The sequence below is a fragment of the Papilio xuthus genome, unplaced genomic scaffold, assembly GCF_000836235.2.
Source record: "Papilio xuthus unplaced genomic scaffold, Pxut_1.1 DF829758.1, whole genome shotgun sequence".
NCBI classification, from domain to species: domain Eukaryota; kingdom Metazoa; phylum Arthropoda; class Insecta; order Lepidoptera; family Papilionidae; genus Papilio; species Papilio xuthus.
The window spans coordinates 2,419,872-2,434,124 of NW_013528891.1; the positions used below are offsets into that span (position 1 = coordinate 2,419,872).

A 14,253-nucleotide genomic window follows, 5' to 3' on the forward strand; every position below is an offset into this window, starting at 1 on the left:
TTTCGTAGTATAGTTGTTCGTTAATAATAATTTTATAATTAATAATAATTAAACACCAGTAGCAGACAAAAAATCTATTTAGTGTAAACAATAAATCCCCGGTAGAAAAAACTTTTTTTTTTTACAAAATATTGTGTAAGAATTGGTCGAATTGGGAAATCCCTTATCTAAACATGAAGTGTAAAGGTGAAGGATGGCGTGGGTGAAGATTTTTTTTACAAAAATTAAAATTTATTTTCACACAGACACCAACATTTTTTATGTCAAACTTTATTCTCTCTGATCACAGATTCGGATCAACTAAAAAAAACCTGATATATTGCGTTATTATCGTTCAACTTCAATCATTCATATGTAGTGAATGTTAGAAAGAGAAGGATGATAGTGTCGCGTTGGATAAAACCGGTCGAAACCGCGTTGGCCTTGACTACGAATATGTTATGCGACGACCCTTTATAGCGACGACTTAGTTTTATGACTTCTTGTGTATACTAAGAAGTATAAATATACGCTACGTAAATATAAATGTCATCGGACGTATATTTCTAGCTATACTAGCTTACGCCCGAGACTTGGTGCGCGGTGAATTAAAGTAAGAAAACTTAATTAGCCTATGCGTTCTTCCACACTATGTTCTACATCTATGCCAAATTTCAGTGAGATCCATGTTGCCGTTCTGGAGATACTATATGAATATATCGTATATATCGTGTATTGGGCTAAACATGCATCAATCCATCCAAACATTCGTAAAATAGATGGATTCTTTTATTTCATACAAGTTTGACTAACAACAATGACATGACGGACAACTAAAGTATTCAACTAAAATATTCATGTCACTACCTGTCGCCCGCGTTGCCGTCCTCGCAGCATTAAAAAAACGTAATTAGTAGCCTGAGTGTTCTTCCAGACTGTGTTCAACAACCATGCCAAATTTTATCAAGATACGTTAGTCGTTCCGGAGATACCTTCAATCAACCATTCATCCATCCATCTATTCATTCATCCATCCATCTATTCATTCATCCATCCATCTAAACATTCGCATTTATAATATTAGTAAGAAGTAAGATTTTTACAGATATTTCTAAAAAGTTTGATGTTTTAAAACGCATATTGGTCTTTAGGTATTTACTTCGACACAGAACATAAGAGTACATTCGAAGAAGGGTAATTTCGCATCGCTCAACTAAGTAGCAACATTCACAACTCGTTATATAATGTCAACGAAGTGATCGTTGATATTCAGTCGAAGTAACCAATCGTTAATATATTATAGGTTATCCATTAAAGATAAAAATAACCACTAAAGTAATTCCGTAAATATTAAATTCCAGTAGTCAATAATAACATTTGTAAAAAACATCAATCAAATATGGTGACCAAATGTGTTATGTTGTTAAAAGCAATGTTTATCCGATTTCTAAAGTGATATTTTATATCTAGCTTAGTAGATAAGAGCCTGCAAAATGGATTGTGTGGACTCTCGTTTCAATTGATTCCCTCTTTTTGAACGAAAGTTACAAGATGATAATGTTACAATAATTGTGATCTGGAACAACACTAACATTTAGGGATGTACTGGATATCCTTATCCGTATCCACGGATATCCTTATCCGTATCCACGGATATCCTTATCCGTATCCACGGATATCCTTATCCGTATCCACGGATATCCTTATCCGTATCCACGGATATCCTTATCCGTATCCACGGATATCCCTATCCATATCCACGGATATCCGTATCCATAGATATCTACTCTAATCTACTAGCGGTTTAGGATACGAATGCGACAGAGCGGACATACTCACACGAAATTACCTTGTTATTCTGTGAAATACTATTTTTAGATAGAAATAGATATTTAATGATATGTACCATAAAAATTTCGCCATGATTAACGAGTATCTGTTACAAGTGGATATCCATAGTTATGGATACTGATATCTAGGCATCACTAAATATAAATGTACGGATTATTTTATTTATACATACCATACATTTATATTTAGTAATGCGTACGATACCATAATAAAATTGTGTCTTTTATAATATTTCTATTCCGAATCTATGTATAATTTGTTGAGTGCTAGAGTTCATTTTCACACACACTACATTATAAAGTATACCTACGCTCACTCAACAAATAAGTCGGTCGATACTGTGCTATTATTATTACTTTGGTCTGTCTCGGCGCTCGGTTTGAGCGAACTCAAGCTGAGCGAGCGAGGTCATTACATTATGAAGCGTTATGGGACCAGCCGATAATAATTCTTCGCAGTTGCGCTCGGGGCAAATGGTATCTTCCATAGAACGTTGAATAAAGATAACTGCGTACTGTATCTTCTGTGTGTGAAAGAGACAATATGCTGCAACGGCGTCGACTACCTAGGAAGTTGCCTGCTAGGCAATACTGGCACTTCAGTATTCTGGCATAGGCGTCGGTGTCGGTGTTTCAATACCTGAACGCTTGTGACTGAGCAAAGCGAAATTTTATTCGGTCAGCCTGGATACAGCTCGGTGTTCGTTCGTGATCGAATGACATTCGTTCGGTCGCTTATGGTGTCGGAATATTATTATTCCAAGCAAATTAAACTCGATTAAAGTTATATTATGCAAAGAAGATACATCCGGTTTGTACAAAAAAATTGTGCATAATTCGGTGAACACTTCTGCAATACTCTGAAATTTTGTGGTTCCCGCTTGTCATATTTGGCCGGCCATCTTGTAAAATGCTTATTCGTATAGCTGAAACGAAAATTGTTTGATTTTTTATTTTTCTTTGCTTTTTCATAAGATAAATAATGCTTATTAAAAGAGGTTTATAAGCGTACTTTATAAAAGTCGAAAGTGGATTATTGTTATGAATTGGGTGCCAGTTGGGAGCTGAACTTTAGTGAATAACAATAACAATTAGAAGTTCGGATTAAACAAAACATCGGAAGTTCTTTTTCAATTGGACAATGAATGTAAGTTGTTATTGCATATAAATAAAGTTTCGTGTTGATTTACTTTATGGAATATTCATAAATTCATAAATTGAAATAGAATGAAGGAAACCGGTGAAATAATTCGACGTAGTTGAATGCTTTTATATTCCCATTGCAACAACAAACATATTTCACTTTCCTTTACTACTTCAATATACCATATATAGCCAATTAAATGATATTTTCATAAAATAGTTTTTAAACCCTTACATTGTTTTTAAGAATTGTTTTGGCGGTCGTCATTTGTTCTTAAGAAAAAAATTAACTAAAATGGTTAGTTATGGAATATTTGTAAATAAAATATAACTGGACATTATACCTACTATATAGACGTTATACCTACTATATTTTCATATACAATAAATTTCACTAGAGGTGGATACTAAAAAAAAAATAGTTTTAGTATTTGCTCTTTAGGATAATTTATAACTAATTTTAATATGTATATATTTCGATATAAAAACAACAATTTTATACATACACTTGACTATACTTTCACCTCTCCGATAGTATTTTCTTATTTCATTTTACTTTATATATATAACAAGTAAATGGAGTTACAAGTCAAAATTGTAATTACAAACAATATAATAAATAAAATAGTAAAGGTACATAGATAGTGTTAGTAATATTGATGCAAACATTACTCCATTGATTTATTTAGTTAAATAGTTCAAAAATTCAGTGCCATTGCCGCAATGCTGACTTTGTTAATTTTTGTACTCAAAAAATTGTAGTAGCATAGAATATGTTCAATATATATTAATACTAGATATTGCCCGTGACTCCGTCTGCGCGGAATTAAAAAAAAACATAATTAGTAACATGTTTTTCATCAAGATCCATTTAACCATTCCGGAGATACACATACTTTCAAACAAACAAACATCCATCCATCATCTATAATATTTGTAAGATATGTTTTAATATAATATTTCTACAATTTAAGCTAAAACGTAAAGGTTTATAAAACCTTGTGTGTTACTTAAGTGGCATAAGGCCAGGTAAATGGTGTTGACTATTTCATAGTATCAATATTTAATTCTTAACAATTTTTTAATCTCGCCTTCATGTTTCATGCAGTAAGGGTTTAAGATGGTTCACTTATTTACAGGTGTACCATGGCTACGAGAATTGAATCTGAGTATCCTCCGTCACCAACAAACAATGATTCAGGTTAGTTTTTTTGCTTCTTTTAATATCATTTACTAAAATTAATTTAATAAAATAAAAACACTATGATTGCTTTCCTTTAATAACTGTATTATTTGATATAGAATATAAATAATTGAAAATTTAATTATTTTCAAAATTAAAAAGTGTAAAATACTTGACCTGTAAGAAAACTGTAGATTTTATGGAAAAATAAAATAAAATAGAATTAAATAATGCTAACAGATAAGTGGTACTTTACATTTTATTGGTAATTTTTAATTAGAAGTTTGAGATGTATTTGTAATTTTTTTTTGTCTGCTTGTTCATAACTTGCATGCTCTCAACGGCAAGGACAAGTGTCTTGAGTATGTAGGAAGATAAACCTAGTTTTAATCACTATTGTTTTTAATTTTTTCTACAATTTTCACAAAATAAACTTCTAATAAGGCTGACTAATCATCTCTGATTTTTTAGCTTATAACATTTTTGTATTAGAGTAAATATGAAAAAGTTTTCTGTTAAAAAAAAGTGAATAAAATAACTAAATACATTTTTGTGTTTTAGAACATAATTTAATTCAGTTATTTCCATTACTACAGAAATATTAAAAATGTGTATTTTTCGAATTTCAGATGTTGAGGAGGAGGAGCCCATTGATGATGATTTTGAAGAGGAAAAATATGATACTAAGACAAATAGTAATGGAAATGGTTTTGCGGATATATTAAAAAGACTCGAGTCTGCCGGAGCTCTATTGAAAAAACCTAAAAAAGAGTATCGTTGTAGAACCTGCGATGAGGATTTTGTTGATTGGGAAGACCTGGAAAATCATTTATATCAACATGTATCACTGCCCTCGGTGGTACTGGAAAGGCTGCCTTCAGATGATGAGGATATGGTCGCATCCGAAGATGACAATTGGTCTGATGACGAGGAACTACAGCTTCCACACAAACAAGAAGTGCACAAGACGCCACAAAAAGTGGATATCACTGAAATCCTAAAGAAGACTGGCCTTACAATTAAAAAAAGTGACACAGGTAAAAGTTCTGATGCAGCATTAAATAAATTAAGCAATTTAGGATTTACAATAAAGAAAAGTTCTACTCCTATTAAGAAAGAAAAGATTGAGGAAAGAAATGAGCAAAGTGATAGTAACAGAAATAGAAAAGTGGTGAATATAAAGCTAAAGCTTAAATCAGATGGCAAGAATAATAATACATTTAAAGTTGTTAACGGCTTAAAAGGTTTTAGACCATCTGATGATGAAGATGACGAAAGTGAACACGAAGGCGGAAATGATGAAGAATTTGGCGACGATAAAAGTAAAAGTAAAGAAGAAGACGAAGAAGACTTTGAAGCAGACTCTGATGATGAACAATATTTAAATGATAGCCGACGTAGTTCAGAAAACAGTGAGTCTGGCAAAAATGATTTACAAAGTCAGATGAAGAAATTACAAGGAAAACAAATTAAAATTGAACCTATTAAAATACAAAAATCAGACTTGCTAAGCAAGAAAATTGTGAAAAAATCACCTGCTAAGATGGCTATTAAACAGGATGCATCGATGGAGCAGAACAAAGAAATTCTCAAAAGAGATACCCCAATTGTAAAACCTTTGGGCAGACCGTCAGTTAAACAAACACCAAAAAGAGGTCCAAACAACCCTCTACCTATTAAGAGTCAAGAGTCGCAACAGACAAGTCCATCACCAACAAAAGAAGTTCAGAAAACACCGGAAAGACGAGAGTCCCACGAAGTTAATCCTTCAAATGTTGTAGTGAAACAGGAAGTTCACGATTTTTCAGAGACGGAATCAAAAAGCGTATCACTTATATCACAAGAAATCAAATCTGAAAGAACTTCACCTCCATTGGACAGAGCGCCTACACCTATAATACCGAAGATTAAAACTGAGCCGGGCCTATCAAATGCAAATTCTTTTCTGCCGGTTACAAAGACTGAAGACTCAAATGTAACTATAATAGAAATAAATGGCGACTCTAACGACGAAGACGACGATTGTTGTGTAGTGTCCTCTACGCCCGCATCTGATGTCAAACCAATTGTTCCTAAAACGGAGGCGACACCATTGCCGCCTACTTATTCGACGGCATTGACCTATCCGTCTTCTTCCCAACCCAGCTATTCCGGAGCACCGGTTCTAGCATCACGACTTTCGTCTACGCCGTCATTAGAAAAGCAACATAACTTTAACTGGAATGCCCCAGATTCAAAACCACCTATAGATATGCTCGAAAAAAGTGCTGACGATATTTTTGAAAGTCTCCTATCGTCTTCGACAAAGAAAGAGAACATGTCATCGTTATCTGAAGTCAGTGAGTATATATCTCTGGACACTTTAGGGCCGAAGCATTCGTGTGAAGTGTGCAATACCAGATTTACTGATATATCACTATTGGAAGAGCACAGGAGAATGACGGGTCATTCAAACAGTCTTGTGGCATCATCATCATCCACGCTCCTACCCTATACTCCCGCATCGAACTTATTGTCAACATTACTACCGGTCAAATTAGCCGAGCAGGTGGGCAAGCTCTCCACCATTGGTAATTCAGGACCCGGTTTTACCCACCAACAAAATGTGATGATTAATATCCAAGCATATCCTGGAGCAGGAGGAGTCATGCAGCCACCTCCACAGCCGTACAACTCGTACGGCCAACAGGGGCACAATCAACAAGGGGGATATACTCAAACCCCAAACATGTATGCTCCATCCCCAGGGCAGTCCATGCCGGGACAATATCCGGGATCCACTTATCCTCAGAGTCCTGGTTATGGTCAGTATACGACACCTATGTCGACAGCTGGTTATCCGGGAGCGATGCCAACAAATGTTTATTCAACTGCATCCCCACTACAAAGCATGCAGCAAGCTGTCTATGGACAAAGCGCAACCGGCATGATGAACCAACAGCCGGCTACGATGATGGGCCCCCCAGGATCCTCGCCTAGTCAAGTTTACTCATCGGCATCGAGTCCTAACGCCATGAAACAATCGAATAACATAAGAATTCAGAACGTACAAACCTTTCCTCCTGGTCACTTAGGACAGACTATTAATTCGGGTCAAACAACTACGTCAGGTCAGCAGGTTGGCATCAACCAGCAACCTATGCACGGTCAGAATATGTCTATGGGACAGCCGATGCAAGGTCAAATAACGAATCCCACACAGATTCGCATGGCGGTTGGAGCCAACAACCCGGCGCTTCCTCGAACGCGAATGCCGAACGTTCGTGGTCCACGGCAAGCGATACGACCTATCGTGCAACAGGGACAGGTCAGAGGTGGAGCTGCCAAAGGCCCTAGAATGCCTTTGAAAAGACCTGGACAAGTAATCGGGGGCACCCCTCAGAAGAGACGGACGGACGTGCTGCTGCCAGGTAAGCATGACAACGAAGATTGTCAAGTTATGTCGATGCAAAAGCAACGCGAAGGGTTGCCTTTGATCCACAGTGTACAAGGTGCCAAAGACAAATTGAATTTCGGCAGCCAAATCTCTATAACAAAGAAAACTGTGAACAAGGAAGCGAACGCGATGGCCAACGTGTTAGCCTCGCGCGGTATTAGTGTGAAGCAGAAACAGAAGAGTCGGTCTCCGACGCCCCCGCGCGCTCTGCCCAACTTACCTAACATACCAGGTGTCAGCATAAAACATACATCGAAATCCAGTAATTTCTCAATACCAGAAGCTAAGATCGGCGGCTCAATGCTTTCCTGTAAGATCTGCAAGAAGATGTTCATGAGCTCGACTTCATTGTCGGTACATATGTCAAACGCTCATCCGCAGAGCAAGTTACCTTTGTTTAAATGCGACGAGTGCCCCGCCTCCTACCCCAAGTCACTGCAATTGCAACATCATAAACGTGTGTTCCATAATGTGACTGGTCCCGACAGGGAATTGGGGCTGCCTGTTGTAGATCTATCGCAAGAAGACAATTTACAAAGGTTGAGTAATTTAGGTATATACAGTTTTATTCCGTTAGCAAATCGGGAGCAAGGTAACGGATGTTTCGGTATACCGGTAATATCAGTACATAATGTCCAGAATGGTTTGACAAGTGGTCTGCAGGCGCTCGGCGCCGATGGACTTTTAAGTCTCGGCCCTCTCAAGCCATTACCTAATTCTTAAACATAATTTCGTGATTTTAGATTTAACATAATGAATGTGCAAATACGTAAAATAATCTCGTTGTCTATAGTAGTATAAGTATCATCTCAAGTAATTTATAATAAAAGCGACAATATTCATAATGTTTTGGTTTATGCGAATCTCGCATAAGACCAAAAAATGTAAGGTCAATCAATAATAATTGTGTTCTATTTAAATTGTTCAGTCACAAAGTAGTATAGTTGCTTTATAATGTATCTATATATTTACTTTGTAACCTAACCTCAGAGTAATACTAAAGTCAATTTCCTTCCAAATGACAATCCGCCTTTTCAAAAACTATAGGTTCGCTCCGTTTCCCGACGCTTTTCTAAGAATAAGCGTATTATTAATGAAGTAATGCCTGGTTTACGTAAGGACAGTATTGCTGGCTTGATATGGACTGCTTTGACTCATACATGCCAGTTATTGTTTACATAACGCCAATGTATGTCAGCGGTGATATTGAGCACTACTGTCCTACTGTACTGGTATAATTTAAACCAGGCACAAGCTATTATAAGTTAGAGAGAGAATAATTAAAATACTGATTTACGTTAAGAGGATGTTTTGTAATCGTGTAGGCAGCTCGACAATTAACTGTTTTTTAATGACGTAAGAAAATTCACAAAATTTTGTGGCATCTTAAAATTATGTCATCGAATTGACGACTTGTTAGTAATTGTCAATATCTGGACATAATAACTTATATTGTTTTTGCAATGTTGATGGCAAATGTCGCGCTTTCTTTATTCCTTCATTTTGTTTTTGATCTCTAGCCAAAGTATGAGAAAGGAGATTTAACCAAGCGCATATAGAACGAACAAGATTTGAGTGGCGGCTCCACTGTCGCTAATAGAGTGACCTGATTGGTTGACAATAATGCCCAGCTTACATTATTCCAGTCCAGAGATAGGTAATCAACGCTTCATTGCAACTATAAATAACATTTTCGTTATTTCGCCGCTAGTTCCTATTTCCGCCACTTTCAAAAACCTTAGAACATATTCAACGATTAGTTTTATGTTATTTTACATGAATACTACTTTTTTTTACAAGTCAGTTGCCTGTCACCTTAAAAATGTTAGTGATTTCAAAACTAGAAATTTCACTAAGTTTTTTTTTTATGTAATAAGCCTAAATACTTAAAGTAGCTTTGTAAATTGTCGCCAAAAGTCTATTTTTAAGATTTAAATGTATGATAAAAATATATTTTGTATGACATAATAAGTTCTTAAATAAGGAATTAAATTAGATTTTTTTAGTCACAAGAATTATTGACAGGTGTTAGTTCTATCTTCTATTATAAAATATTTATATTATATTTAAATGTATATTGTTTCATAAAATTAAAGCATACAAGAGATTATTTAAACTAAGACAAGTCAAGAATGGTTCACAGTGGATTTTGGAGACCAAAATCTCGGTTTAAAACATATTATCTCTGTTTTGTCATAGATAATGAGAGGGATGAAGATTGTTTTATAGAGATTTTGGTCTCAGAAACCAACAATTAATATTTTTTGCCTTTTCATTTTTTGTTTGTTCAATTGTGCCTGTTTTAACTTCAATCCCTCAAGGCTGTAGTAAACTTATTATTTTCATGAGTGTAGTACAACCAATCTTAGTAACAGGCACTTTCAGAAAAGAAAGTTAGGGATGGATGAAGGTTTTATTTGATATGTAAAAAATGTAAATAAGAAGTAAAAGAACTAAAGGAAGTTCGAAGATTTATGAATAAAAATTATAACCAAAATCAAATGTTTTTGATTTGTTTATACCAACCTTATTCAATCTGCAAGAATTTGATAACCATGTTATCCTAAGCTTGAAAAACTTGGTTTTGAAGTCAAGGGAATATCATCACCTTTTCATGAAATAAAACAATAAAATTCCACAGTAGTACATTTAATTAAAACTTATGATCATAGTAAAGCTTGATAGTATGTTTTCACTATTGTTTCACTTGTAGAAGAAAAAAAATAAAACGTACATTTCGTTTTATTAAAAAATTTGAGCCCAAAAATATAAGTAATGCAAAACAATATGTGCACAAATAAATGTAATCTGGTTTATTACAATGTTGGTAATTGCCACACTCAGAAAAGTGTCGCTAAAATCCAGCATTAGAGTTTACGAGAAATGTATGCTTAGGTAACTAAAGGCTGATTCAGTAATTAACTTGAAAATGCTTCCGGAATGTTCTTAAGAAGTGCAACTATAAAATATTGTACCATCCAGAGAAGAGGTAGAAAGATAATATTGCACTAAAAACCTACAAATATTTAAAAAAATGATTAGAATTGACTTCTGATTAGTTTTACAAAATGTTTAAATATAGAGCAAATTCGTATGTGACTGAATAACATTATTCAAGACGGATGAGCTCAACATCAAAGATGAGAGTTGCGTTGGGTGGGATTACACCGGGGTGACCTTGCTGGCCATACGCATAGTCAGGCGAGCATGTCAGCTTGGCCCTTTCACCCACAGACATCTGGAAATATAACAAAAACATATAAGAACACACAAAGATAAATGTAATCTTGTTCTAATCCAAAGCCTAAATATTTTCATTATAGACATTCCTCAACTTAACAAAGGCATTATATGAAATATACAGAAAATGTATTAGTAGAATAAGACTATTTTTCCGTCTGAAATAAAAGATTGTGATATATGGAATTGAGTTTGTTCTATTCACCTGAGCAACTCCTTCATCCCAACCTCGGATGACCTCACCCTTGCCAATCTTGAACTTGAAAGGCTTACCACGGTCGCGGGACGAGTCAAACTTTTGACCATTAGTCAATGTGCCAGTGTAGTGCACTACTACAGTTTGGCCTTTCTTGGGGTATGAAGACCCTAAGAACAAAATAACATGTTACATAAATTGTTAAGTCATAATCATCAGCTCACTATATGTCTCTACTAAAGGGCTTGGAGCCTAAGCCAATGGTGGCTATGCCATAGTCAACCATGCTGGCCCAGTGCGGGTTGGTTAACTTCACACACATCTTTGAATTTCTTTGCAGATATGTGCAGGTTACATCACATTTTTTTTCACCATAGCAATGTTGAAGAAATTTAAATAAAAAAAAAATACATAAGGTACATGGCAGGTTTTTGGACCAGCAGATTACAAATGTCATAAAAGTACTTAACCCCTGAGTCACAAATGCCCTAAAAATAGAGAGTAGTGAATAACAGTGACCAAAGACCTCCAGTGGTCTCCATATTTATTATGGCACGAAATTTGGAAGCCATAAATTGAAGATAAGTTATAACTAGTTTACCTAAACCAATAATTGAAAACAGACTGTGAAAAACAAAGTTAGTAAATCTCTATATTTGAGGATAAAATTCTCAAGTGTTCACTATGGTAAGACTATGCATAGTAGCAGTATGACTTACACATTGTCTATCTTACTAATATTATAAATGTGAATATTTAGATAGATGGATGTTTCTTTAAATGTATCTTCAGAACTGCATGGATCTCGGTTAAATTTGGCATATATATAGAACATAATCTGGAAGAACACAGTCTACTAATTAAGTTTTTTTTTAATACCATGCGGACCAAGTTGTGAGCAACAGCTAGTGTCTATACAACCTGGATAAGTGAATGTCTAAGGGACTACAAGATTTTTTTCATATGAAGAAGTCTGTCTCTAACCCGAATAAATTGCTTATCCAGATTTGACTATTTATGTTTGAGTTAATGTAGACAGTTCAATTCTAAAGATAATGAATAACCTTGAGATATTCATAGACTGTTGTCTTGAAATGTGACATATAATTTTGTATTACTAAACGTATTTATCTATTGATATAATCATATTCAGAAGACAAATATAAAGGAGGAACTGAATCTAATAGGAAATGGGATTATGAACTTTATACACTAGTTGCCCCACCTAGTTAGTTCTCTGCATACGAAATTTTGTAAGATCATAAAAGTATTGTCATAAGATATCAATAAGGATAAAAATCAAGGTATTTTCATATTTTTCACACTAAAAATTATTTTTATATCTCAATAAAATTTCAACATAGTATATTCAGAAATATGTCGGTATATGTAAAAATGGTGTTGAAATACAAGGATTTTTTTCAATTACAAAAGGCTGAATGGTAAATTATACATGAATATTTAAAGGGTTCAAAAGATTAAATATCGATAGACAAGCAGGCACTTGGAAACTATTTTTGTTCAAAAATTTTCGGTACTTACCATCACCAGGGGAAAGTGTCTCCACGTTGACTCCCATTGCTTTTTCTTACTAACTAAATGTTCTTATCTGCCAAAGCGGTTAGCAAATATAGACAGAGGCTGAAATGCCGCAGAAAAGGTGTTTCCGGCTTCGGGACGCCGAGGTGACGGATGACGCCAAAGAGTATATAAAAGATGGATGACGCTATGGTACAGATAATATAAAAATATCGATATTATTAACTCTCAAAACACAAAATTTGTATCATTTATTCGTTTACAACTTAATCGTTATTTATGCAAAATCAAATAATATTAAAAAATTGTAATGGAATAATAGAACAGATCGAATATTAGAAAAAAAATTTTTTTCGGTTTTGACAACCTTTTTTTTTCGTTAAGAGTGGCGCTGCTATTGCAGCTAGTTGTATTAGAAAAATATAATCCGTTTCAATGAATCGTTAGAAAAGTATAATTCATGCAAAAATTTATATAAGCAAATATTTTTTCCAGAAGAAATGTTGCTAAATAATAATATCTGTTGTACGCGAAAGTTTTCTAATTCAACCATACAGATAACGAAAGGTTTTGCAAATAAAACTACAAAGACAAATATAAACACTTTATAACAAATAGCTCCATCGTTCATTTTACACACAGTGCCAGGCATTAATTATTAATAAGATAATACAAGCATTTCATAATATTAGATACTTTTAAAAATAATACCGAAATAATCACAAATATCTGATTGCAAATGATTCTAATAAGCTTAGCCTTATAGATTTATACCTCTTGATGGAGTGTTCAGAGCATAAAATTGAGGCCTGTTAGAAGGTTTTCGAATACCGAAGGTCTTTTTTGGGGTTAATTTGGGAAAAATTTCATTTTATTAGTAGACATTTGTCAAACACACTAATGACATTTCGAAATCATCTTACTTTGAAACACTCCATATCGTGGTATAATAATATCTGTGCTTAGCTAATTTTAAATAATAATTAGCAATTCAAAGTACCTAGAGTTCATACATTATTATGCTTATGAAATGATTATAGGGAGATCAAAAATCATATTTTGATTTGACACACTGGTATAATAAATTTATGGTTATTTATGAAATCTAAAATGATTTGCTGATTTGTTTGCTATTTTAATAGAATTGTTGAATATATTTCGATACAATATAAGGTAAGACAAAGAATGGAGTTATTATTTTACATTTTGTTTTCTTATTTGATTATTCTATAACCTTTCGAACTGTGACAAGAATATGCATATTTGAATAACTGTGTAATATAATTTGATTTCCTAAACATCATTTTATTGTATAAATCCATTGTAGTACATTTAATATATAAATATAATTTTGGCGTTTTGTGCATTTACATTTAGTCTCTACGTATCTTAAGTTTTATTAATCTTACACATTTATTATTTATCACAACACCGATTTAGGATTAACCTTTTTTAAATTAGGTAAGAAATAAACGTTAATAAATATTTAATGTGGCAACATTGCTATTAATAAATTATGAATGAAGAGAAGAATTACATTTTGCTCAAAAGACACTGCAGTACACCTATATGACATTGAGTAGTCACTAAAGGATACCTAAGTGCCCACTCAATGTGAAACTTAGTATAGGAATTACTTAAGCGACTGTTTTAGTAACAAATTAACGCCTCTGATGGTGGCAAATAA

General features: G+C 34.0%; 2 protein-coding genes across 2 annotated transcripts; one reads left to right on the forward strand and one right to left on the reverse strand.

The window, feature by feature from the left end:
• The first annotated feature begins 2,071 nt into the window (after window positions 1–2,071).
• Window positions 2,072–10,107, forward strand: LOC106128016 (uncharacterized). The gene is made up of 3 exons (XM_013326307.1): window positions 2,072–2,976; window positions 4,112–4,173; window positions 4,785–10,107. Coding segments are annotated over exons 1-3 (3,594 nt in total). The 5' UTR covers window positions 2,072–2,974; the 3' UTR covers window positions 8,315–10,107.
• Window positions 10,108–10,224: 117 nt separating this feature from the next.
• On the reverse strand, window positions 10,225–12,702 carry Fkbp12 (FK506-binding protein). Its single transcript, NM_001312083.1, is given in 3 exon segments — window positions 10,225–10,829; window positions 11,037–11,197; window positions 12,570–12,702. Coding segments are annotated over 3 exon segments (327 nt in total). The 5' UTR covers window positions 12,607–12,702; the 3' UTR covers window positions 10,225–10,700.
• Between the last annotated feature and the right edge of the window lie 1,551 nt (window positions 12,703–14,253).